At 37.4% G+C, this 23,880-nt stretch overlaps 1 protein-coding gene across 2 annotated transcripts in view; it reads right to left on the bottom strand.

Moving 5' to 3' along the window:
• Positions 1-23,880, bottom strand: part of ARHGAP15 (Rho GTPase activating protein 15) — a 332,973-nt gene that overhangs the window by 142,878 nt on the left and 166,215 nt on the right. For both annotated transcript variants that reach the window (XM_051810345.1, XM_051810343.1), the window contains 2 exons: positions 20,785-20,883; positions 18,821-18,947 (listed from right to left, as the gene is read on the bottom strand). In XM_051810345.1, the coding sequence (XP_051666305.1) occupies positions 18,821-18,947; positions 20,785-20,883 (226 nt within the window). The remainder of the gene's footprint in view (positions 1-18,820; positions 18,948-20,784; positions 20,884-23,880) is intronic.

Below are 23,880 nucleotides of genomic sequence, written 5' to 3'. Positions count from 1 at the left end.
AACAAAATGAAGTATGTAAAGGAATTTTTACCCAAGAAAACAAGTGGAAGGCAAGAACTAATGCGATACCTCCAAATGACACAGTTCTACAGAAATGGTACCCTCAGAGTCAATGAAAGTTTTGAGGTGCACAGACAAAGACTTATTTGTCAACATTCAATGCTCTTAATTTTATATATAATGCAATGAGATTAAACATACTTTGGTTCAATCAGGATTAAGCAGTGGCTGACATGTTTGCAAGGTAAAGTTACATCAGCTTTTCTCCAGACTTTTGGCATGGCCACAACTAAAAGAACTGGGTAGGACACAAACCACTTCAGGGCAAGGGTCAAAATGTTTATGAGATTACTTTCTGTGAATTTATTCATGTACCTAGACGATATATTTCTAGCAGACTGTTTTTTCTGGGTGTGATGTTCCGGGAAGAGCCTGAATGATTCAGAGAGCAAAATGCTTTAATATATCCTAAATAGTTACATACTTATTTGGCAAGATTTTGTAACTCATATAACAGGCTCTCACATTCCTTCCAATGACTTTTATTTCACTCTTAATTTACAAAATATTTATACATAATCCCGAGGTTCTACCTATGATTAATTCCTGCCAGGTACAGTATATCTGAGCACTTCCAATGTGTTGAAAGCATTGGTTTTTGAAGAACTATCCATTAAAGACTTTCTGAACTGTGACAATGGATATTGACAGTGCTTGTCAGACTAAAGCACTATTGATTGTCTCACATCATGTGTATTGCAAAACCAATTTCTTTCAAGTACCTCTTCCTAACTGAAATACATTATTACGATGCCTATCTGTTTATTATAACACCCAAAATTATTGTATGCAATTTATCTGGATGGAAAGGGCAGTACTGGGAATGAAGAGCAGCAGTGGGAACGGCTAAACCATTGAGAGATTCAAATAGCTTTACATTTGTACCTCCTCTTCCATTGATCTTGATGTCCAGGAAAAAAACCCACAACTACTTTGGATCATGCAATTTATTTTTTTTTTTTTTATACTCTTGAGGACTTTACAATTTTGGGAAGTACTTAAAAATGGAGATGACTTGAAGTATAATGATAACACCCAGAAGCTGAGATTTGATAATTATTTCCCAAAGAATATTAAAAGTGACAAATTTGACCATTCAAAATGCAGAATATACTGATCAAAATTTCTTAAAGCACGTATGTACAGATCCATTTACTTAACTGTCACCTCTGACACCTTAAACTAATAGTTTCCTAAAGTGCTTTAGAGTCCCATCCAGAGTCCTCAGCACACTTTGCAGGAATGAATCAAAGCTTGGATGGCAAAAGAGGAGGTAGGATTAGGTCTCTGTACCTTTGGAGAGTGAAAGGCTAACAGCAGTGTTACCACATATGTGCAAAAATATTAATAGAAAGGAATTAATTAGTTAATTCATTAATGTCAAGTAAAAGGCATGCTTAATTGCTGAGTGTCTCATCTTTCTGAAGAAATATATCTTAATGTGCAGAGGTGTATGACTATGCCTACATTCCAGGAGACACTGTAACATAAGAATATTGAATGACTCATGACTTCAAGTTTTATTGGATACCACTGGAACTCAGAATTAAACATTTCTTCAGATTTTTTTGGCCTGCAGCAGATGTGAAACTGCTGTTAGTCCTTTAAGGAAAGAGCAACATGCATTATTGCCTGTAAAAATGGGCAGGTTTTCAACCAGCTCTAAAGCTATGAGGGTGACAAAACCAAGTCTTGCTTCCTTCCTTTTCTTTGTGATGCTCTGAGATGGAGTCGATAAAACCTGCTCACTAAGGATAAAGAATTCACTTCATCCACTTTATTGAGCTAAAGATTTGTGCTAGTTATCCTATTTTATCCCTTGGTGAAATTCCTGGGCAGGTCTCTGAGTTACAATAATTACTATTTTTGAGGTTTTTGGTTTTTCTTTTTTTTTTTTTGTAAAAGAGTAGAACGAGAGGAAGGCACATGGTCTTCTTAAAGACACTACAAAAATTATTGATGAGAAAAAGTGCAGGAATCAAACATTACCTGTAATCATTATGCTTATGATAAGCTTCAAAATTACAGATTTTATAACTGCAGAGCATAGACCCAAGAACTGCAGCAACAGGTATCACCAGCCAGGAGATTCTCAGAAGATTTTGTTTGGTTTGGCACCAAAGGACCCGAAGTCATTCAGGTTTATGCACCAATAATAGATATTTGTCACAGCAAGTGTATCTGCATTTACAGATGTTTATGAAGCAAGTTTAGAAATAAACAATAGGAAAAAGAAAATACTGATTATATAGCAGAAATAATTTTTCTGTAATATGACAGCCTAACAACTTAAGTGCTCACTAGTGTCATTACACTTTGTGAAATTTGTGTGCATTAGCAGTAAAGATTCAATAAAATGACTGTATAATTCATATTTTGCATTACGCTCTTATGCATATAAAATTTTTTAAAAATCGTCCCACTATAATAGTAAATGGAAATAAATGAATAGTGTGTTAAATATCACTACACACTTACATTGTAAAACAAAACTGGCACTCTCCACACAGCTTTTCTTATTGGTATTTGTACCATAAATATTTAGAAATGTAAAGCAGTATTTCCAAGTATATATTGGATTTATAAAGGAAGATCATACCAGATATTTTCTTTAATAAAATAAATGGGTATTTTTAGAAAAGGAAAATGCAATAGGCCAAATCTATCTGGATTTCAGTTGTGCATTTGATATGATGCCAAATAGGAAATGATTAGTTAAACTAGAGAAGATGTAGGGAATTGAAACAATAACTGTGAAGTGACTAAATAAGGTATTAAAATGAGCTTTGTTGAAAGGAAAACTACTGTAGTGAAGGGAAGTTACCAGTGCAAGTCCTGAAATATTCTTGGAACTGGTCTTTGTGTTTTCACTAATGACTTCAGCAGAAAAAGTAGAAGCATTCAAAAAATTACATGGTGACTCAAGGCTGGGAAGCACCATCAGCTGTGACAAGAATTTGGGATACCAGGCAAAAACTTGGTGACTTTGAGACTGGAAGCTGAATTAACCAGATTAGAACTACTACTGCCCAATGCATGGTTAGAGAAGGACTGGAATTATAGAATCATAGAATTATTAAGGTTGGAAAAACCCTCTAAGACCATCAAGTCCAACAGTTCCCCCAGTTCTGCCAAGCCACCCCTAACCCACGTCCCAAAGTGCCACGTCGTTCTGAACATTTGCAGGGATGATGACTCAACCACTGCCCTGGGTAGCCTGTTCCAGTGCCTGAGCAACAAATCCAAAATATTTAATTTTATTTAATACAAAGTAATTCTCTCTATGGGTGTTCAACCTTGGGCACTCATATGTTAGACGGAAATTCGTGACAGAAGAGAGGCAGGCAGTGGCAGTGAGAGGCACCAGGAGAAGGGGCTGCTGATCTTTCACAAGCAGACCGAGAGCTTGGTATGTTTGGCCAGCTCAAAAATGAGTGAGAAGAGCTCTGATTGTTCTCTATGAATTTGCTGGTGGGGGTGGGAAAGGGAGCAGGAGAGAAGAGGACAGCAGGGAGGGAGAAGAGCTGTTTTAACTGAAGAACAATGTTGGCACAAGAATAGATGAGTATAAACTGGCCATAATATGAAGTTCTAAAACACCCTTTTAAAGAAATCATGGTGGCAAATAAAACTAAAAGAATTTAAGATGAAGCTTAATAAATTTATGTATGAGGACACAGAACACAGTACCTTGTGACAGGAGGGACTGGACTAGATCAGCCAGGACATGCCAAGTCTTTCTTTCCACAACTTTTTTTGGTATTGTCACAATATTAGAAAGACTATTATACACACTTAACTCGAATACAAAACCCACAATGCCAGAAATCAATGAGTTCATTTTATTCATACAGTATGACCAGTTTATGTTCATCTAATGTAAAACATGTGGGACTTGGATGAAATCTGCTGCAGTACACAGACGAGTTAGGCTCTAGGAAGGGAGAGTACAGTGTACTTGGGAAGAGAAAACTGGTCTCTCCGAGCTTGTGTCAGGGATTAGGACTCTTGACACATCCTCTTTGCAAAAATATTCCCAGGAAAATACTCAATAACTTGGATGGTCTAACACATAGAAATGAGTGATGCTTGCCCTTTGCTACACGAGTGACTCAGTGTTTGCAGCCATATACTTTTATCCCACTCACATAAAACATGTTACCAAACAAAAAAATTGCACTATTGGAATTGAGGAGTTTTGAAGTTGACATGTGAATATTAAAATATTACATTAAATTAAAATATTACATTTAATTAAAATATTATTTACGCAGACTTTGCAAAATAAAAAAAAAAACAACCAAACCAAACAACCCATGCAATCAGAAGTTGAGGAAGACAGAACAAGGTACTGAAGACTATTTCCAGATTGAGCTGAACAAGTAATTTGCAAAAACTAATGCATTCAGGGTTTTGTGGCTTGTAGTTTTTTTTAGAATACGAAGTTCTCTTTGTTTTCTTCTCTGGTGGAATATATGTCAATAACTTTCAAGCCTTTAAATTAACCTCCTGAGTTAATCTAAAAAAAAAAAAGCTTTTCAACCTTTTGCAAATAATATGGATAGTCATCACTCACACTACATTGCTCAGACAAAAGGACAAGAAAATTATACTGTTTTTTGTCTACCAGGAGCACAAGATAGATTGTTATGCCAAGAGAAAACTCTTCTGAGGGTCTGGGTACTGCCAGCCATGTGGGCATTTTTACCTTCAAAACCTATGTATAAATCTGCCTTTTATACTTTGAGAGACAAATTATCTGTGGAGAACAAGGGAGACTTGGCACTGCTGTATTAATATCAGTCTTGTCAAGAGTTATACAAATGTTTCATATATTCAAATTTAGACATGTGCTTGGATACCTTATTAAACCTCTTATTTGGACCAAGTCTTATGGGATGTCTCCAGAAAGAATATCATACCAAAGAATTTTCTTTTTATTGAAATTATATTGAAATATATCAATTATATTTTGTACTTCTAAATTTTGAAAGTAAATTATTTTAAAATTTAATTATATTTTCACTGCACTCAGTCTTCAATTATATTCATAACTCTGTATTTTTTGACCTATTATGAACTTTTAATGTTTCTTATACAATAAAGGACAGAATTAACTCACAGAGCATAAGTTATGAAACCAACATACTAAAACAGTTTATTTCCAATGAGAAACAGTAGTGACATTCAGCTCTGTATTTGCTGTTTCAAACCACAAGTGCCAGCATATTTTTCTCTTCTAAACACCAAGTTTAGTACTTTTCAGTGAATGTAGATGTGGTAGTTCATGAAGGAGAAAGGCACAGCCATTATCTTTAAAGTAATCAAAAAATGTCCAGCCAGAGATCTGAAATCCATTTGCTGTACTCTGTTTATATGTTGACCATACTTTATCAAATTATCTCTACCTCAATTATATAATTAGAGTAAGTATATCTGAACAAAAGATCACCCATGAGCTCATTTTTAAAAAGAGCAAGTCGTCAGATTTCAGAATTTTTTTAATTCTTACCTCAAGTGAAAGTTCTGGTAAGAGTCTCCAACATCTATATTCACATAAATAAAAACCTTAGACAAAGTCACCTTTACTGCCACCAACCTAATTTTGTTTTTCTAGAAACTGTTTCCACTTGTCAAAACACAACTGATCTTCAAACTTTTGAGCAATTACAGTTTTTTTACTCAGGTAGTGTCAGAGTCCCACTCTGAGGAGACTGGAATAACTTCCCCTGAAGGTGATTCAGGATCTGCATAAAATAAACATAAACCAACAAAGCAGACAAAAATCAGGCTACAGCTTTTTGTTGGTCTACCCTATGGAGGCTGTAGGAGGAGAAGTTGCCTTGTGAGATGTGCTGTGGGTCATCCTCCCTCTTGGACTGAGACAGTGGAATTACAGGAGGGAAAGGAAAGTCCAGAATGGAGCTGCTGCTATGTTTAGTGACATATTACATTGTTATTGTTTGTGTTTTAATATGATTGCTTACCTAAAGCTCTGATTCCCGTGTTTTCAAGGAAGGGGTGGGATTATTTAGCATTGGCTTTATCAGAAATTCATCTTCTAATAAAAATCAGCAGATATTGTTCAATTGTGTAAGAGCAGAAAGAAACTACAGTTTGCCCTCTCTCTTCCTTGTGTTACTGGGTATATCTTTGGCCAAGATGATTTGGGAACAACACTTCTGTCTTGCTGCAGCACTCCCCCACTCTCCCTACAATCTGATGGTGGCTCCTTCCCATCACAAAGGCATCACAAGGGCAAGATCTGAGTTGGTACCATTAAGATGTAAGTCTGAAGAGGACACAAAGATGTGGTCAGCTGAAGGCAAGAGTAACTGGGACCCCAGAAATGAGCATTCCTACACTGCCAAGGATGTGCTGCGGTTGGGACCCCAACTCTGCCTGGCCCTTGTGTAGGGGCTCAGAGGGGGACACCACCAGAGACACTACAGGGCATGCAGTGACATTTAGTACTTTATCCACTCTCCAGAACAGCTGCACTGGAACAAGCTGCTTGAGCAGGCAAATAATTACTAATTATCCTGATATTTTCCTGAAATAATATCAGGCCAGTCATCACAACAACTCTGAGACACTTCAATCAGCTACATGTGGGGTTTGCATGGGTGCACTGACTCTCTGTTTGACCAACCATGGTCAAAATTCAGATTAAATGTTAAAAAGAGCCAATAGAAGACTGTTTTAGCTTTAAAATTAATGTTCCAGCTGACAAATTGCACAGGGGCTTAACCTACTTTAGAACATATTTAATAGCATAATTTAGTCTCGAAAAAGAAAAGCAAAATAACTAATGATGGACAAATTTAGGGGTCAAATCTAGTTCAGATAAACATTCCAAAGTTCAGATGTTTAACCAAACCTTATCTTGTCCATGAAAAGCCTCAAACTAAAGGGCTCTATCAAATATAAGCAAAGCACAGGAGATTGTGGAAACTTCTCCTTACAGAAGGAAAACCATTATCAGGAACCAGCACCTTATTGCAGCACTCACGTGTAAAGCAGTTAAGCATCAAAGCAAAACATTTCAGAAAACTGCTTCATGGTAGTAGTAATATTTGGATGAAATCCAATACAGAGAAAAGAAAATAATATTAAGAGGAAAGATAATACAAATGCAATTAGACTATCAACCAATAAAACTTAATCTATGCTTGATAGTTGAAACCTTCCAAGCTTAGAGGGAATAAGGAAACTAGAGATCAGAGGACTCTGCCTTTTGAAGTCTTGCTGTCCAGATCCTGCAGACCATTATCCAGCTGAGTATTTTAAAGCCATTATGAATATTCTGTCACAGAATTAGAAAGCTTTATTGCTATGAATGATCTGTAACTTGAGCAGGGACAGCTACAGATGAATTTGAAATAAACAATTATTTGGAAAAGGTGAATTCTGCAGACTTAGGGCTCTGAACTAAAACCCACCAAATAAAAGACGTGTTTTCAAAGAACATTCTCCTAGTGGGTTATTTGTAACAGAAAGTATAATTCTAATGGATCCTTTCCATTTTCACATTCACCAAATACAAATGATTTTTTAAAAAGTTTATCAGACAAGATAAGACCAGTGCTCTGCTTTGCCTGACACTGTTTCTCATTCAACAGGCCATAGGTGCTACAGTACCCCAGGAGAAACCAAATTCAGATGCCAAAACAAAAGACTTTATAAGTAAGACTTAAAATTTCAGTTCAGAAATGACTAATGTGTAACTGACATTAAGAACAAAGTTCCAATAATAAATCAGGTATCCCACTTCTTGTAATTATGCTTTAATATCAGTGCTACCCTTGATCTATCATACTGAATGATCTTCAGATAACACTGTATAACAATTCAGGTATTACAACGTTTTCATTATTTATTCATTAACCTTTAGTGCTGTCTTTTGATTTTCATTCAAACACATCAGCTGAAACACCTTTGTAGGAAGAAAGGAAAGTAGGAAAATTATTTATATTTTTACACAGATAAGAGAGATACTGCACATATGTTTTCTCATAAAAATATATTCCAAATATATTTTTGCATTAATATAAATCTTTAACTTCTTGGAAACCATAACAATGAGGCAAATATTTTGATTAAGTTAATTTACCTACAGCTCAGATATAGGACAGTCAAAGAGTGATCTTGAGATCATCACCTGCATTACACAATTTTTAGTCAGTTTTCTGGTCCTTCCAGCTACTGTTTCTCAAGAGAAATCCTGGGTGCTGCTCAGGAGCCAGTTTACTCCAGGGACTTCTCCAAGAGGTGTTACGGATAAGAAAGCACCAAGTTTATTTGTCTCTGCTTTACTCTGACCTTTAACTCTTATCCCAGAAGGCGTTTTACCTTCAAGAGTAATATTACATGTCTACACCTCAGACCCATTCAACATAATATTTTAAAAGCACCAGGCTGGTGGGATGCATGGAAGCATCAGGTTATAATGGACACACATGTTAACAGAACAGGCATTAAAAGGTGACCAGAGAAGATCAGAGAAAAACCTTTTCTGAACAGGACACAGCCAGTGTGTCCTACAAAGGGTGAGCACAAAGCAATGTGGACTCAAACCACGTGTTCCTGCACCTTGAATGAAGTCTTTCATTACAGATACTCACCAAGCTAAAGGTTAACTTGCCCTGATTTATATTTTTGTGTCTAAAAGCCTGCTAAATGGCAAATGATCCAGTGTGCATCTGGCTGCTGTCCTGTTCTGACCTGCCTACATCTGGCCACCTTCCCTTAGGCTCTGGGTCCTTGGATTGAGGGATAACCTTCTGCAGTAAAAGTGACTATAAAATGTACTGTCACTATGTGATTGCAGCAAATATTAACTATAAAGCTTTGCATGGAGAGACACATTTTCTCCAGTAGCGCTTCATACCTGCATGCTTTTAAAAATATGTGTTCTGGATGAGGTGTCTTCACAAATTTCATGATAATCTTTTTTCATCCCCAAGGTTTGTTTGCTTTGTTTGTTTGTTTGTTTATGTGTTAGCACTGGGGTATTTTAAAATGTTTTCATTTCTTTTATTTAAAGTGTGCTGTTTGGAAAGAGTTGTTCAGTTTTATAATAATGCTACTTTTCCGTTTGAACTGAACACCTTAAAAATTAATTAAAAAAAACTGTTATCACACATAGGAACACATTTTATATGCTATAAAAAGGCTTAAGGCAAGTTTACTCTTTGGTTTTCACAGAGAATGCATTGGTTGCAAGAGATTAAAGGACAGCAGGTTCTGCATGTCCTGGTTATCTCTAAAAAATTGCTCATGAAAGAGATAAATACAACCCTAGACTGCATCAGGTGATACAGTCCCCCCATTTCCATATGGGGGACTGAATTCTGCTTCCCAAGGTTGTGGGAAGACCTAGCCTTGAATATCCATGTGCAAGGAGCAGGGACTGAAACGGGCAGACTCAGAAAAGGGCTATTTGAGAAAATCAGGGAAAGAGCAGCAGCCTGTGATAGAAAAGACAGCTACAAATTTTGGTTGACTGAGTCCACCAACACAAGCAGGGGAAGGAGTAAGACCCATGTCTGTAACTCTGTTTGGGGTGGTACACCTGAGGCACAAAATAACTGCTGAAAATAAAGAGCAAGCTAAAAGCTGACACAAGAGCCCAGTCATACCACAAGTCCATTTAGACTGGAAATTAGAGTGCTTTCAGCTTGAAAACTGAAGTTTTGGAACATTTTTTCCAGCCTGAGCTGAGGGGCAAAAGCATTACCACCGAATTTCATTAATTATGAAAGGAATCAAATGAGGTAGTTGTTTTCAAGAACTGGGGAATTGATTCAATGCTACAAAAAGTCTGTCTGAGGCAGATAATGCCATGTTACACTTTTCAATAACAGTAACACAAGTGAATTCCTCTTGGGTGAATCCTGGGCGCACTTAAGACAATGGCCAATGGAATTAATTAAATGGAGCCAAATATCCTCAGTGGTGAGGGGAGCTGCTCATATGTCATAGTGTTCTCTTCAGCATCAATATTTAAAGCCAGCTAGTTGGAACCTTTTACTTAATTGAGAAACAATACAGCATTTAACCCCTGAGTGATATTCCATCCTTTGGCTTTCAGAGGCAGGATCTGTTTATCCTGCACGTCAGCAGGCAGCTGGTGGAGCAAATAGGAGATCCTACAAAGCACATTGTTTTTAAAAGCATTTGTAGGCCCTGTCCAGGAGACAGTATCAGAAAGTTGGTCTTTAAATATTTGGGGACTGGATGTCACAATTTAAATTAAGTGCATTCTCCAAGCTGGAAGGTGCAAATATTTAAGTGATTTCACCACAGGGAAAAAGGTGAGTCTGGGCAGAAGGGATTCCTGTCTAGAACCCAATATACAATCTCTCTAACAGGATAATTTACTTTTATAACCTAAAAACCTCCTTATTTCTGTCACATTCCTCCCAAATTACCATGAGGATCGCATCTAGATAAGTTAGAAATTATAGTGAAGCTTCAGAATACAGTGCAGAATAAGAATAATTTTTTTCTGGCTACAACCTTCCAACTAGGATACTTGTTTCAATAAATACCGTGAGAAATTCAAATTTAAGCTCACAGTGATGGGAGGCTGGGCTGGCTCTTCCTTCCTGAATAACAAAGCTCATAAAGTCTTGCTCTAGTTCTGACCTCTCTCCAAAGACAGCAGTCTGAAATATTCCCTGTTGCAGTGAAAATGCCTCCATCTATTTGGGTGTTATCTGTTGTCAGCCTGTATTCCTTCCCTGTGGAGGCAAAACGTGGTGATGTATAAAACTGGAGATATATTGATGACACAGGTGATGGAGGGTCAAGCAGATGTAACTGTCTCTGTTGTGTGCTGCCTTAAACTGTAAAAACCACGATATTTGTACAATAAACTTTAGTTTTGTCACTTAGTGTAAACACAGATCTATTTAGTGAGGAATTAAGAGACTGCACCAAAGCAGTGCAAGATGTTGGATAGCTGGGCTTAAAAGTGGTAGAGTCAGAGTAGAAACCTTTTCCCCATTATAGGAGTCCACCTCACTTTCAGTGCACAGAAAGGGCACAACTGCTTGATTCCAATAATGCCTAAAATGCCCAAGATTTCTTTGTGATTGCTTTTTCTGAGGCAAGCGTGTGTTCAAAACAAAAGCTATACATTTTTCCCAAATGTAATTTTCTTAAAGACTATGTCAGTATCCATAGTTCAGTAGGAAAAGACTTAAGAGTGATCATGACTATCCAGTTTCTACTTTTCTCCATATCAAATTCATCTAGAGCGCACACGTAGGAGTTTATTTTGCTAAGAAAAATATATGGTGTCTCTCTCTTCTTTGGAACAGAGAAGGAATATGGATTTGCAACCTTTTTCTTTTTTTTCTTTAAACTTAAGTCCTTCAATAGTGTTTTGAACAAACCTAAAGAGATTTTAAGACAGACATTTTGTATTATGACATTCCCCTGGGTCGTATGTATGATCGTCTTTACTAAAGCTCCTTTCAGTCCCAGTTGAATAAATATGCATTTTATTTCACTAATCTTGAAACAACAGGAATAAAGTTTACCCAGGTCTTTTATACCTCAGAGAACAAAACAAATACTACAAATCTTTGGAGAGCAAGGATATACAAAAGGGCTTGAGGTGAATGTTTCAAAGTAAATACTCTTTAAACGATGTGCAAATTATTTCAGCACTTGAACATGATTTATGAAAGGGGATTAGTCCACTGAAACAAGAACCAAGTTTAAACTGTTGGGTTTCAAAGTCAGGGATGAGAAGTGTTAGCTGGAAAAGGCAGAAGAAACTGGATAGTAATCTATAGTGAAGATTTCTGACTGATTTTCTTTAACTAACTCAATCCCACATTAGCTATCACTGTCATTCATACTTAACTGTGGTGGGCAGCATAAAATACCTTCTTTTATGATATAATTCCCCATAAAAATGAAGTATGCAATGGTGATAATTAAGTAATAATGAGGTAATTAATAACTCAGTGACTAGCTCCCTATTTACTAGTATGCCCCATAAATGAGCATGAGGAGTATGAAACAATTAAAGATTATCCAACCTCAAACAGATAACTTTTCCAGAGAGTTGTGTGTCAGTGAGCAGACCAATGAGTCACAGGTCACATCTATAATAATACATTATATTATATTGTAATATTCCCACATACTCTTCACGTAATGGGTTAGAGCTACTCTTAAGTACTATAAAAATGATCACTTTTATGTAATTGTAAAGATTAATAAGTGAGCTAACTTCTCATGGTTCTATAATGACCCTGCTGTTCTAGTAGGTAAAGGAAAATTTAATGATCCTGCTCAGATATGATTAATATCTAACTTTTTCCTGACTAAAAATCTGGACTTGGTTCAATAAAAATGAATTAAGTGAACATGCATGGATTTCCCTGCCAAATGTTTATATGGAAGTTGGTTATGCCCAATTTAAAAATATGCTTTTTCAACCCAAATAGTAAACTCTGGAAGGATTTTGGAGAGTGAAGTAGAAATAAAACAAAGAATTAAGGGAACATTACAGTATAATTGATGGAAACAGGATATTCAAATTCAGGAAAAAAATGTATTTTTTTTTTTTTAGGACTAGTCACAGCCAGTTTTGATTTTGGGTGCAACATAATCTTCTATTATCAGGAGAAATGACACAATTTGTTTCTGAATTTGGCATGTTTTGCTTCCAAAATGCCAGTATTATTACTCCTTTGTTGCTGAATCAGTATTTTCCTAAGCTCTACGAAAAGAGCATACCTACACTTAATGTTGCAGAGAAACATGACAGTAAAAATATGTCAAAAAATAAGTTTAGTCCCTATAGTCCAAATGAGTGATTCCACCCTGCAGAAACAGCATGTTGCATTTTCTTTTTGTGATCTTTTTTCAGTCTCTGAAGCTGACTGCATTCTTGTTGATGCAATAAAAATGAATGCCAGAAACATACAAGCTGCAGAGTGACAAAATTAATATTGCAGCAGGAAACTGCATATTTGCACCTAGTTTTCATTTTGCTGTCTGTTTTAATTGTTGCCATTGGTAATGTTGCACTAATATACATTACTGCTTTATGTTTCTTGGCTTTATTAAAAGTAGTAAAACTGACCTATACATAATGCTAACATTGTCATGTAATAATAGTCCCTAAATAGCATCCATTTGGCTTTGAACTTCACATCTAAATGAAATAAATGGGCCGGGAAGGGGAAAGAATTCAGACCTCATCACAGCTAACAAAGAAATGGAATGATTTCCAACTTTTGCAGCTCCATTTAGAATCATAGAATCATAAAGGTTGAAAAGACCTCTAAGATCATCGAGTCCAACCATCATCCCAGCACCACCATCATGTTCACCAACTAAGCTTTGTCCTCAAGTGCCATATCCACACCTTTTTTGAACACTTCCAGGGATGGTGATTCCACCACTGCCCTGAGTAGCCTGGTAATTAGACCCCTTTTCACAGACATTACATCGGTGAAGGACCCTGTTAGCTACCACAGAATCCAGCCCTTGACGACTTTGGCTGGGCCAGTAAAACCTCTTTTCTACATCTCAAGATAGGGTCTCATCCCAAGATATGTTCTCTCAACCTACCCTCCCCTTCATGTGTTAGAGAGGAAGAGTAAACACTCCCACAGGCTCCTCCCAGCCCTGCCTGTAATTAGGTGGCCTTTTTCAAGGATCTCTAAATGATGCCTTCAGCAAAATAAGTTCCTGGCTTTTTTTCCCTTCTGTTATTACTCTGTAAAGCTGTGCAAATCCACGTGTTTCTGCCCTGGTGCCGATCCCTTCCCTCTGCAGAGAAACAACAGCTTCAGCCAGGTGGTCTTTGCCACAGAAATACCCCATTGTGTGCAGGGACAAACTTTAAACCCTTGAGCAGGTCCTCAGAAGAAGCTTTAGCCAGGGAAGGAGCAAGCACTACATGGAGCCAGGGAGGTTTAAAACTCCACCAAGTTCTCCATTTCTTCCATCATGTCCACTAAAAGACTAAAATGGGATTTTGCTTGCTGGCATTTTTTTCCCCACACTCATTGTACAGTCTTAGTTTTCTAACAAACTGCATTCAGAGAGGATTCTGGATGATTTAATAATCACCAAGGGATAAATGCATGGCATACTAGAGTTTCAAAATTCAGCCTTCTGAAGTAAGGAAAAGTGAATGAAACAAGAAAAGCAATTTTGGTCAATTTTAAAGCACACATAGTCCATGGCTAAACACTAAGGACAGTAAGCTCCTGACTTTACCCATGTCTTTTAAGAAACCAAAGCAGATTTCAAAGCCCAGATGACTTTGTAACAAATACCTCTGAAGGCAAATCGTAATCATGATCCAGAGGTGGTTATTTTTTTTTCCTCATTAAAAAGATGCTAGGAGGCATATGCCCAGACACTGCTACGAGGCCATTCCTCAGGGAAGCATGAAAGCCTGTGGCATCCCAAGGGCAAAACATCACCCTTTGGGACTAAAAGATCCATCACTCTCTGTTGAAATTCCAGGAGGAATTTAGGTAAGGAAAATATCATTATTTGAGTTGGCTGGTGGCCAGGGTGCTGGGGCTAAGACCCTGATCCTTCCAAAGAGTGGAAAGGAATCCCAAGCCTGCTGTTTAATACGCGTGACATGTCGGCTTTACTGTCGACTTTTCCTTCCATCCCCTGCTTTTGTCTACTTTTTCCACCTGTTGCAACTTGTCCTTATTCAAGCTGAGGGCTGGAATTGTCTTACTTTGGTGTCACTTTTTGTCTGGCACAATGATGGCTGGATCCTTGACTACTTTTATTGAGAAACAGAAATGATCACGAGTAGCAACTGCACAACTTATCCAGACATTCCTGTTCGCATACACGTATATGTGTATATATATTTATATATTTTTTTAAATCTTGATGCTCTGGTTTTGGCACCTCAACCTGGAATTCAAACATGGAGGAGATTTTCCAGGCTCCTTTGCAAGGGCTGCATGACTAACCACTGGGTTTTAAGTAAAGTGTTCTCAAAGATAAGGAAAAAATATGCGAGCAGAAACAATAAAAATAATGCAATTCAATCTTATCAATTCAGGCAGTTCCAGCTTTTATGTGGCAAACAAGGAGATCAAATTACATTTATCTAATATCACAGATTTTTTTAAATGTCTAAAATATTTCATTATTTTGCTTTGGCAACTTGAAGCTGAGGAACATATTACTGTTCCCACTACATAAGGAAATAACTGACAACAATTAGTATTTATTCTTGTTGCTTTTGTAATAAAAATAGAATTCCATCACTTTCAAGGAAACCTAAAATATTAATAAGAATGTGATGAACTGAGTAAATGTGACGCCATAAGGAAATGATGGAGAACAGGTTGGAAATATAGTGCTTTGGGAATGGATTGCATTATCAAGCTTGTGATTGTGCATTTTGACAAGAGCAGCCCTCAGATTGATACAGTAGCCAAAGGGCACTCTTCCTACTGCGGAGCTGTTTGTTTCCATCCAGGAAAGGGGGAGTAGAAGGGGAATTGATCCCCTCTAACAATCAATAGCAACTCCAGCCCAGGCTCTTCCACAAGAGGTCCCTCCTGAGTGACAGAATTCCCAGATGGTGGCCAAAAATGGCTCAGATGATGCAAACCATGACACGACCACGTGCAAGAAAAGAAATACTCTTAGCGGAGAGTGTGGATTTGGTTTCATTACCCACAACACAACTGTCCTGACAGGTCCTGTAGTCCACAGACACAGTAAGGTCCCCTGGTTTTTGGAGAGATGAATGATTTCTGGGAATCCTGTCATGCACAGAACTTTTCCCTACATCCCAGATCCTTTCTCTACTTCCCATGCACCATGACAGCATTTTTGCTTTCAGTCTCACCCAGGTGCCTGGTTTCATGTGGTGCAAAATTAACATGGCAGACCACCTACCAGCAGACCCAATTATAATTGGTACTAATTAAGAGGGGTTTTTTTGGCAAACTTAGGAGAAAAAAAAGCAAACAAAAAAACCTGTGGTCTGAATGATAACTGAATTACTTGGAAATTATGAAGTCTGACACTAATTTTTAAAATTAGAACAACACTTGTTTGCATTAAAAGGAGAGGTGCTGGGAGGCAGCTTCCTTCCACCAAATGTATACTTATTCTAATGGGGGAGGCTGCTGGAATGAAAAACACGTTCTTTCTGACCCAGCATTAGCTGCATAAATTAAATCAGTGAAATAGTTGGCACCATAAAATAAAGAGTCATCTCTCTCCATGTATTTGAGAACAAGCTCACAGTTTTACATATTTTGGTAATGCTCCCCAAGGCCATCCTTGGTTTCTTCTTAGCTCAAGAAAACTTCAACTGGAACATGAGTTGAAACCAAACTGGATGGGAAGCCACTGAAAAGTTGCGTGACCAAGAGGACAGCCACTCTGTGAACTTTGGAAATTGAACCTGGCAGTTTGAGCCCAATTTTCAGTGAAATCAGTGTCTACAGCTCAAAGAGCATAACAGAGAATTACCATTTGTCCTTGTAGTGTAAGCAGAAGCAATTAGGATTAGACGTAAAAACCAAATTCCTGCTACTAAGTCTCTAGGGGCAGTCTCCCCAGTTTTAAATTAAAGAGTAAATTACTGAAGTGCTTTGCTTAGAATATACCTGTTCTTTATATACTTGTGCTGCTACAAGAAAAAAAGAATGGTGCAGTAATATCAAGTCTAAAACTGGACATTTTTTACAGCCCTTAAAATGCAGAGAGGGTAAATACAAACGGGTCTGAAGTGTCTGAATATTCCATTAAAGGTTATGAGGGCAGGGGGCTGGTCTTCTAACACATCAAAAATTGCTCATCTTCTGTGTTAAACTGGAGGAGTCTTAAGCCATCGTTAAAAAATCTCCTTTGTTTGGATTTGGCATTGGCAATAGTCAATAACGTAAGAGGGCTATAAAATTATAAAATCGTTAAACTTTGTAAGAACTTTATAAACACACTTGCAGATATTGCACATATCTTTGTGCTCTGCAGTCAAACTGGACAATGAAACGACCACCTGTTAACTGCTAACAATGTGTCATTACCAGTTCTCATGCCTTTTTAAAGCAATTTTGGCTCTAGCTGCCGATAATTCTGGCTACGATACTTGTGTGAACATTAAGGGCACAGAAAGCCAAAGGCAGAAAACTGACAATACAGTTTGTGCTTAGACTACTAATAAGTAAGTGAATAATATGATTTTTCTAATTCCACATAATTGCTTGATCTCAAGGGGCCAAAAAAAAAAAGTTCTGAATACATATTTTAGAAGCAATCCAATCTACGGTATTTAAATGCAAGCTTCGATTCAGTGAGATTTCACAGCAGATATTTTCACATTTTTTTAATAGTTTAAATAGCCTTTAACAAAACGGAGGTTATTCAGGATTCTCTAAGGTTTGAAAAGAAACATAGACTAAGTCTCTGTCACTGCTCATAGTCACTTTTTCTGTTTTGTCTGACAAATTATCATTTAAAGATATGTGAGAAATCTAAATAAATAAATAAAAATTCCCCGAGTGCTGAGACAGTTTATGGGCATTTTGTTATTCGATACAATAAGAGCAGAATCAGACCCTCAGAACTCACTATATTCTCAGTTTTATTTTTCTTCCTCTGAGAAATGCAATGTAACACCCAGTACAAAGATATTGGGACAATTTTTCACCAGCTACGTTCAGGCTACTTTATATTTTATAACACAAAGAAAAAAAAACTTAAAAAAAAAAAAGAAACAAACCTCCAAGATAATAGGAAAACAACAACAAGAATCTGTGATCTGCAAAAAGAGACTATTTAATGAGTCTCTATTTGTGTGTACGCGCACGCATGTGTGCATATATTTATGATTGTGTGGATAATTATCATTAAAAATAGCCATGTTGGGCCTTTTTAGTGCAGCCCTTTTCTTAACATCTCAGGCTTTGATCCTGCTCTGAAATGTGTGCAGGCAAATTCCTGCACAGCCCTTCAGTACCTATAGGTATCTCATACCAGCCTGCCAGTCTAAAGCTGTCACGGCGCTGCCATTGGGAGCAGGATGTGAATCTCCCGCCAAACAAAGAAGGAAAACAAAAATTCAAGGGAGAGGGTGAAATTAAAAAATTGCTGAGTGTGTGATTCAGGGTCAGCAGCAGCAGCTCCTGCGGCTGCTGCCCACGATGTCACAAGCATCTCGGCACAGACTGGGAAAGTCTTTTCAGTGGAGTAAAAGCACAGCCCTTCCAGTTTTAGATCACTTTCTTTGCTAATCACACTGACAAAAACCAACATCAAACCCTGAAATTTATCTTCCATAAAATTATAGATACATCACTGATTGTCGACTGCAGAGGATATGTCAATTCTTTCAGCAATTCAGTGTATAAATACAAAACAGACAAAATTACTGTGGCAATTTTAGGTATTTTACTAAAATGGAAACAAAGCAACTGCAACAGACCATTAACGTAGGGCTCATGTTGCTTATTTTTAAAAATAAATGGCTTAAATAAATGTCTTTGCTCCTAAACAAATTTATTTTGCTTAGGAGAGAGTGTCACCCTTTAAAAGTGTGGAGCTAGTAACTGTCTTTACTTAAATGCAAGTTATGTATATCAGCGCAGAACATATTCAGTTTTAAAATTCTCAGTGATCTTCCTTACATTCTGTATGTAATAAAAATTATCTTAGCCTGTAATGGCATAGTTATTTAAAAAGGAAAGAAAAAAAAAAAGGAAAGAAAAATGAGGAAAGAAAAAAGCCTTACTTAAAGATTTTCTGTGTTCAGGCTTTGGCTCTTTGGATTCAGTGTCTAAGCTATTCAGTAATTCGATGCTGGAGGATCTTCTGAGTTTGAACTCCAAATTTCTCAATGTAATTCTCTGTTCCTTTGGCTGGGAAAAGAATATATATATATATATATATATATACATATGTGCATGCTTTTAATAAAATGATTATTTGTAAGAATGAAGCAAGAGATTCCAGAATGCCAGTACAGAAGCTCACAGACACACACAGAGCAAGTGTGCAGGGAGTATATAATTTAAGGAAAGTGTAATGCAAAATTTGTCATATGGCAGAGCTTTTATGGCCCTGACAGACTGATCTTAATTTCTGAGATAAATTCCCATTTAAGTGAGGAAAACAAAAGGCCTGCTTCTTTAGGCTTTAGAGACCAAAATTATTTCCACATTGCAGGCTACTTCCAAATGCTGGCAAAGAGGAAGGGCGTTTAAATTGCCTTTCTGATTTAGATAGTTACAGTAAATATTCTTACAAGCACAATTGTTTCAAATATCATTGCAAATTTGGGTTTGAATTCTACTGGTTTAAGCTTATGAAGTAGTTGGGGGGGCTTCTCTCTTTCTCTAATTCGCTGGCAGACAATGTGAAAATTAACGGGGAAAAGAAGCAAAAGAATAAACGAAAAAAGGAGCTGCTGTTTCAGCTAAAGCCCCGTCTCTTCCCATGGCATTTGGTCAGGTGAGATTTAGCCATCCCAACAGCCCGGAGAGCTGCCAGGCTTTCCACACTCGTTCAAAGTTTTAAAACTGAATGAAATGACAGGGGTGAAGTGGCCACGGAGTGCTGGGTGGTGACATCCTGTCCTGCGCACACGGCAGAGCAGAGCCTCGGCCAGGACCAGCCCTGCCCCAGCCATGGGCCAGCTGTGCCCCACCAGCTGCTGCTGCTGTGGCTCTGATGCCACGATATTACTATAGCTACACTAAAAATAATATATATAATCAAGTCTATTAGATGTTTAGCTGAATAATATGCCAAAAAAAAAATTTTTTTTTTCTGACTCTCCGTGGAAAACTCCACCCCAAAATCTTCAGTCGGATATCAATATCCTCACACACCCAATGAAATGCACAATATGAAGACATACATCATCAGATCAAACTTTCCTTGGCTGATTATAGCCTCAGGGTAATAGAATGTTTGTAGCTCTTTAAGGAAACAGTAGCTGTGTTCAGATTAACCCTTTCAAAGAGGCTGCAAATTCCACTGCAGCAAAACCACTGAAAAATGCAAGAAATGGGGATATTTTTCTCTCACCAGATTCTGCAGTGAACAAGGAAAGTCAGTGCCCTCTAAAAAAAAAAAATAATTGTTCTTGGATCAGGCAGAGATAGCAGGAAGACATTTGGATTTTGTACTGAGAGTGGCAAAAAAGAAAGAAAAAGCTACAGCTGAAGCTGTTTTGGTAATTAAAAACTGTTTTAATAAAGCGCAACCCTGCTTACTTCTAGTAGAAAACCCCCAGCCTTCCTGGGAGAATAACAGCAATCAGTTACAAAGGAATATTATTTGCTAGTGTTATTCTTGTGAATAAGTAATACAAAAATTCATAAAAGGCTCAAATGTATTAATAGTTCTATTGAAGATTATATACTGTAGGCTGCATAAACAGAAAAAGCAGAAATTCATTAGTTATTAAGTGCTTGTGTGCTTTTACAACCCTCAGCAAGCCAACGTCCTTGTTATTTCAGAGAAATAAATGTAGCGTTCCGTTTTGAGGCAAGAATCAAATGACATTTTTGTGCAACAACCTTGTTTATCTGACATTTTTTAGTAGATTTGCATACATATTTTTATGTCCTTCAGAGAAGGGAACGTCTAGCTAGCTGCTGACTGCCTAAAACCTGCAGAGATGCCTGAGCAAATGAAGTTGAAATTGCTACATCTTAATTAATAAAGGTAACAGCCAAAACAAATACATACCAATCTGTCAATTGCATTTTTGATAGCGTGGAACCAATCCAATATGAGAAAGTCGATATCCGACTGGAGGAGGAACTCATTTCCTGACACTGTCGTGATCTGGGAAGGGCATGGACACACACAGGTAAGTAAAGCACACACCAGACAGATGATTTTCCTCTGTTTTCCCTCCTAGGTCCCCCAAGTGCTCTTCCTTTGTACCAAGAATTATCTGCTGGAGTGCTGAGTTACTGAGGAGTTTTGAACCTCTGTCTGAAAACTGTTTTGAATATGTCACAACAAACGAGATATTGTCTCAGCAATGCAACCACCGAACACAAATAGTGCAAAAATAATGGGAACGTGACAAAAGTAAAGGAAAGCCAGGAAACTCAGTGCGTTAAGACACAGTTCAAATGAAATTAGAGCACCCTGAAAAGAAATGAATGCAATAAGAGAATTATTTCTTGCTATTTGCAGTTTTCTTTTCTATTTTAGTATTATTATTTTTATGTCTGGTACCATCATTCTCGAATTTGCACATATATTATACACCTGAAATTCCGGAGCACTTTGGTAAAATTAATAATGTCACTCTTCCACATTAAAAAAAAAATTACCATCAAAGATGGCTGCAGCAGAGTAATTAGGAGCCCATTTATCATGAAAAAAAAAATCCCCAGTTTGTCTGCATAGAAGTCGATTTACATTTTTGACCCACTCACTGGGAATATTTATCAAAAGAACATTCAATCCCCTGATAATGCTATTTCAGTGCCTAACCTAATATTTGGTGGAAATATGCATGTATATGCTGTTGGTCTGAACTTCTGTAAACCACTGGGATAGTAATGATACATCATTTTTTATTTTACATATCTATCTATCTATATATTTCACCAGAGGAAACCTCCAGGTACTTCACACAACAGGTTGAAACAATCATTTTACAGATGGCAAAACTGAGGCTTTGCCCCAGGATTATTCAGAAGTCCAGGTGCTTGAGGCCACAGAGCATGAACAAGACAAAACAGCTGTCTGTGTTTGCAGACAGGTGAATGAAGGACTACAACCCCACCACATTTTGGAAGGGACAGGAGCTCATCATGCCCACACTCCAAATCAGCTCAGCTCCTGTCAGCACCGAAACCAAAATTTTTTCTTATTTTGTTGTTACTAAGAGTTGCTTGTGCAAAATGTAACATCCACATTTGGGAATTGGACAGTTGAGTTTCAGTGTTTTGGGGATGCATGTTATGTCTGCATGTTGGGATGTTCACTGGAACATGGTATTATTCACCAAAACCTATTCAGTTTTTTTTTCAGAGAACAACTGAACATAGTGGACAATAGAGATTTCCTTCTGACCAAACTTTGAGGAAAAGCAGAGCAAAGCCATTAAGACCTAGCACAGCCTATTTATGTAAATCCATCAACATGAAGTGCTACTGTTCACTGCATCTCCACCGTGTCAAGAGTTTTTACTGAAGCAAAAAAGAAACAGCAGATCCTCACCAGCCTGGGTACTCCCTGCATCTTCCTTAAAACTGAAATACTACCAAGAAAAAAACCTAAAAAACAAAACAACAGCTTAATGTCTCATTAATTGTCCAAAACCCTGCCTTTATTGAGGAAATGCCTGCAAGGAAGGTTTCCAAAGTCATCAGCATTAAGGAAAATCCCGTCAGTGCAGCTCCAGCAGAGACATCCTGTGAGAGCACTGTGGAGAATGTGGGAATGGTCCCCTGGCTCGGGCGCTGCCTGGCTGCAGATGTTCATCCCATCCTGTCCCTTCTGCACCCATTAGGAGCAAACTCCAGCCACCCCATTGCTCTCCATGCACATGGGACAGTTATTTATTAGGGGACTTTTAATTCCCTTATTAGTCCACAAGATATAATGTTAATCGCTACTCACACACTCACCCTTCCCTTTATAGAAAGGACATAAAAAGCCAAAATTCAGCTTAAGGTGAGCAGTAGAAAGAGCTGACCTCCAGTTCTGTGCCCAGCTCACATGGCAAGGCTTGAGTTCAAAATGTATGATATGATATCACAATTTATTAATGTATACATGCAGATATGAATTAGACTAAACACAGGCAACAATTCAATCTAATGCCTCTCTCGCAGTATAAACAAATCATTATTAAAATTATAAAATGGAATAACATTTTCAAAGTAAGAGCAACATATGTAATTAGATTTACTGTATTTTGAAGGCTTAAAAAGGACACAACATAGTTCAGCCTTCCGTTCAGTAAATTCAGGCTTTATTAAAATACAAGTATTCAGCACTGCATAAATATTTGCACTGTATGATATGCAAAAGAGATACTCCATTGCTAACAAGACCAAAGCAAAATACATGTTGAAAGTTTCTTTGTCTGAATGTGTTATTTTGATAATCATATATTATCAGTGTTTTATGAGCAAATCTGTAAAAACAGATCATAGAATGGAGGGAAGAGAATTCATTTAAAATATACTTTCTGTAAGATGTAGTTCAGGTCCTTTTCTTTCTTTCCTCAGACTAATCTTCAGAGTAACTAGACAGTTTCAAGAAGACTGCTACTGCTCTCTACAGTTTAAATGCATCCACTCCTTAATTACAGTCAGTAATTGACTTTGTTCTGCTCCACTCCAGTCATTCACAGGCAAGCAGTTCCAAAGGCTTTGGCTGGTAAATCCCATTTAATGTGCAGGTTTTCTATCCCACTTTTATATATTACCTCCTTAGGATTTCTGATAAATGGCTCTTGGAAGGGATTGCTAAACCATATTTGCACTTTGAACAATCAAATTTTCAACACCCTTGGGAAAAGACATCAGTGAAGAATGCTGGTTTTGACTAAACCTCGTGATTGAACAATTTATGATCACAGCCCTAAATGATGTATAACTAACAACAAGCAGAAATTGTTCAATATTAAGGCCTGTTAACACACCATCCCTGTGTCAGGCACTGCTGAAACAAACAGAGGGGCCAGGGAAACAAATGAAAGACAAATCTGGGGGAAAAAAAAAATAAAAATGAAGTGCTCTATCTAGAGCTGCCAGACTCCGTTGTGCCAGGTACTTCACTTATTTAAATACCTCCCGAAATCCCTCTCTCTGA

Source organism: Manacus candei, unplaced genomic scaffold, assembly GCF_025592945.1.
Source record: "Manacus candei isolate 608988 ecotype Guabito, Panama unplaced genomic scaffold, ASM2559294v1 h1tg000077l, whole genome shotgun sequence".
NCBI classification, from domain to species: domain Eukaryota; kingdom Metazoa; phylum Chordata; class Aves; order Passeriformes; family Pipridae; genus Manacus; species Manacus candei.
Note: the sequence above shows the minus strand (reverse complement) of the source record. Positions and strands in the feature narration are given on the sequence as shown.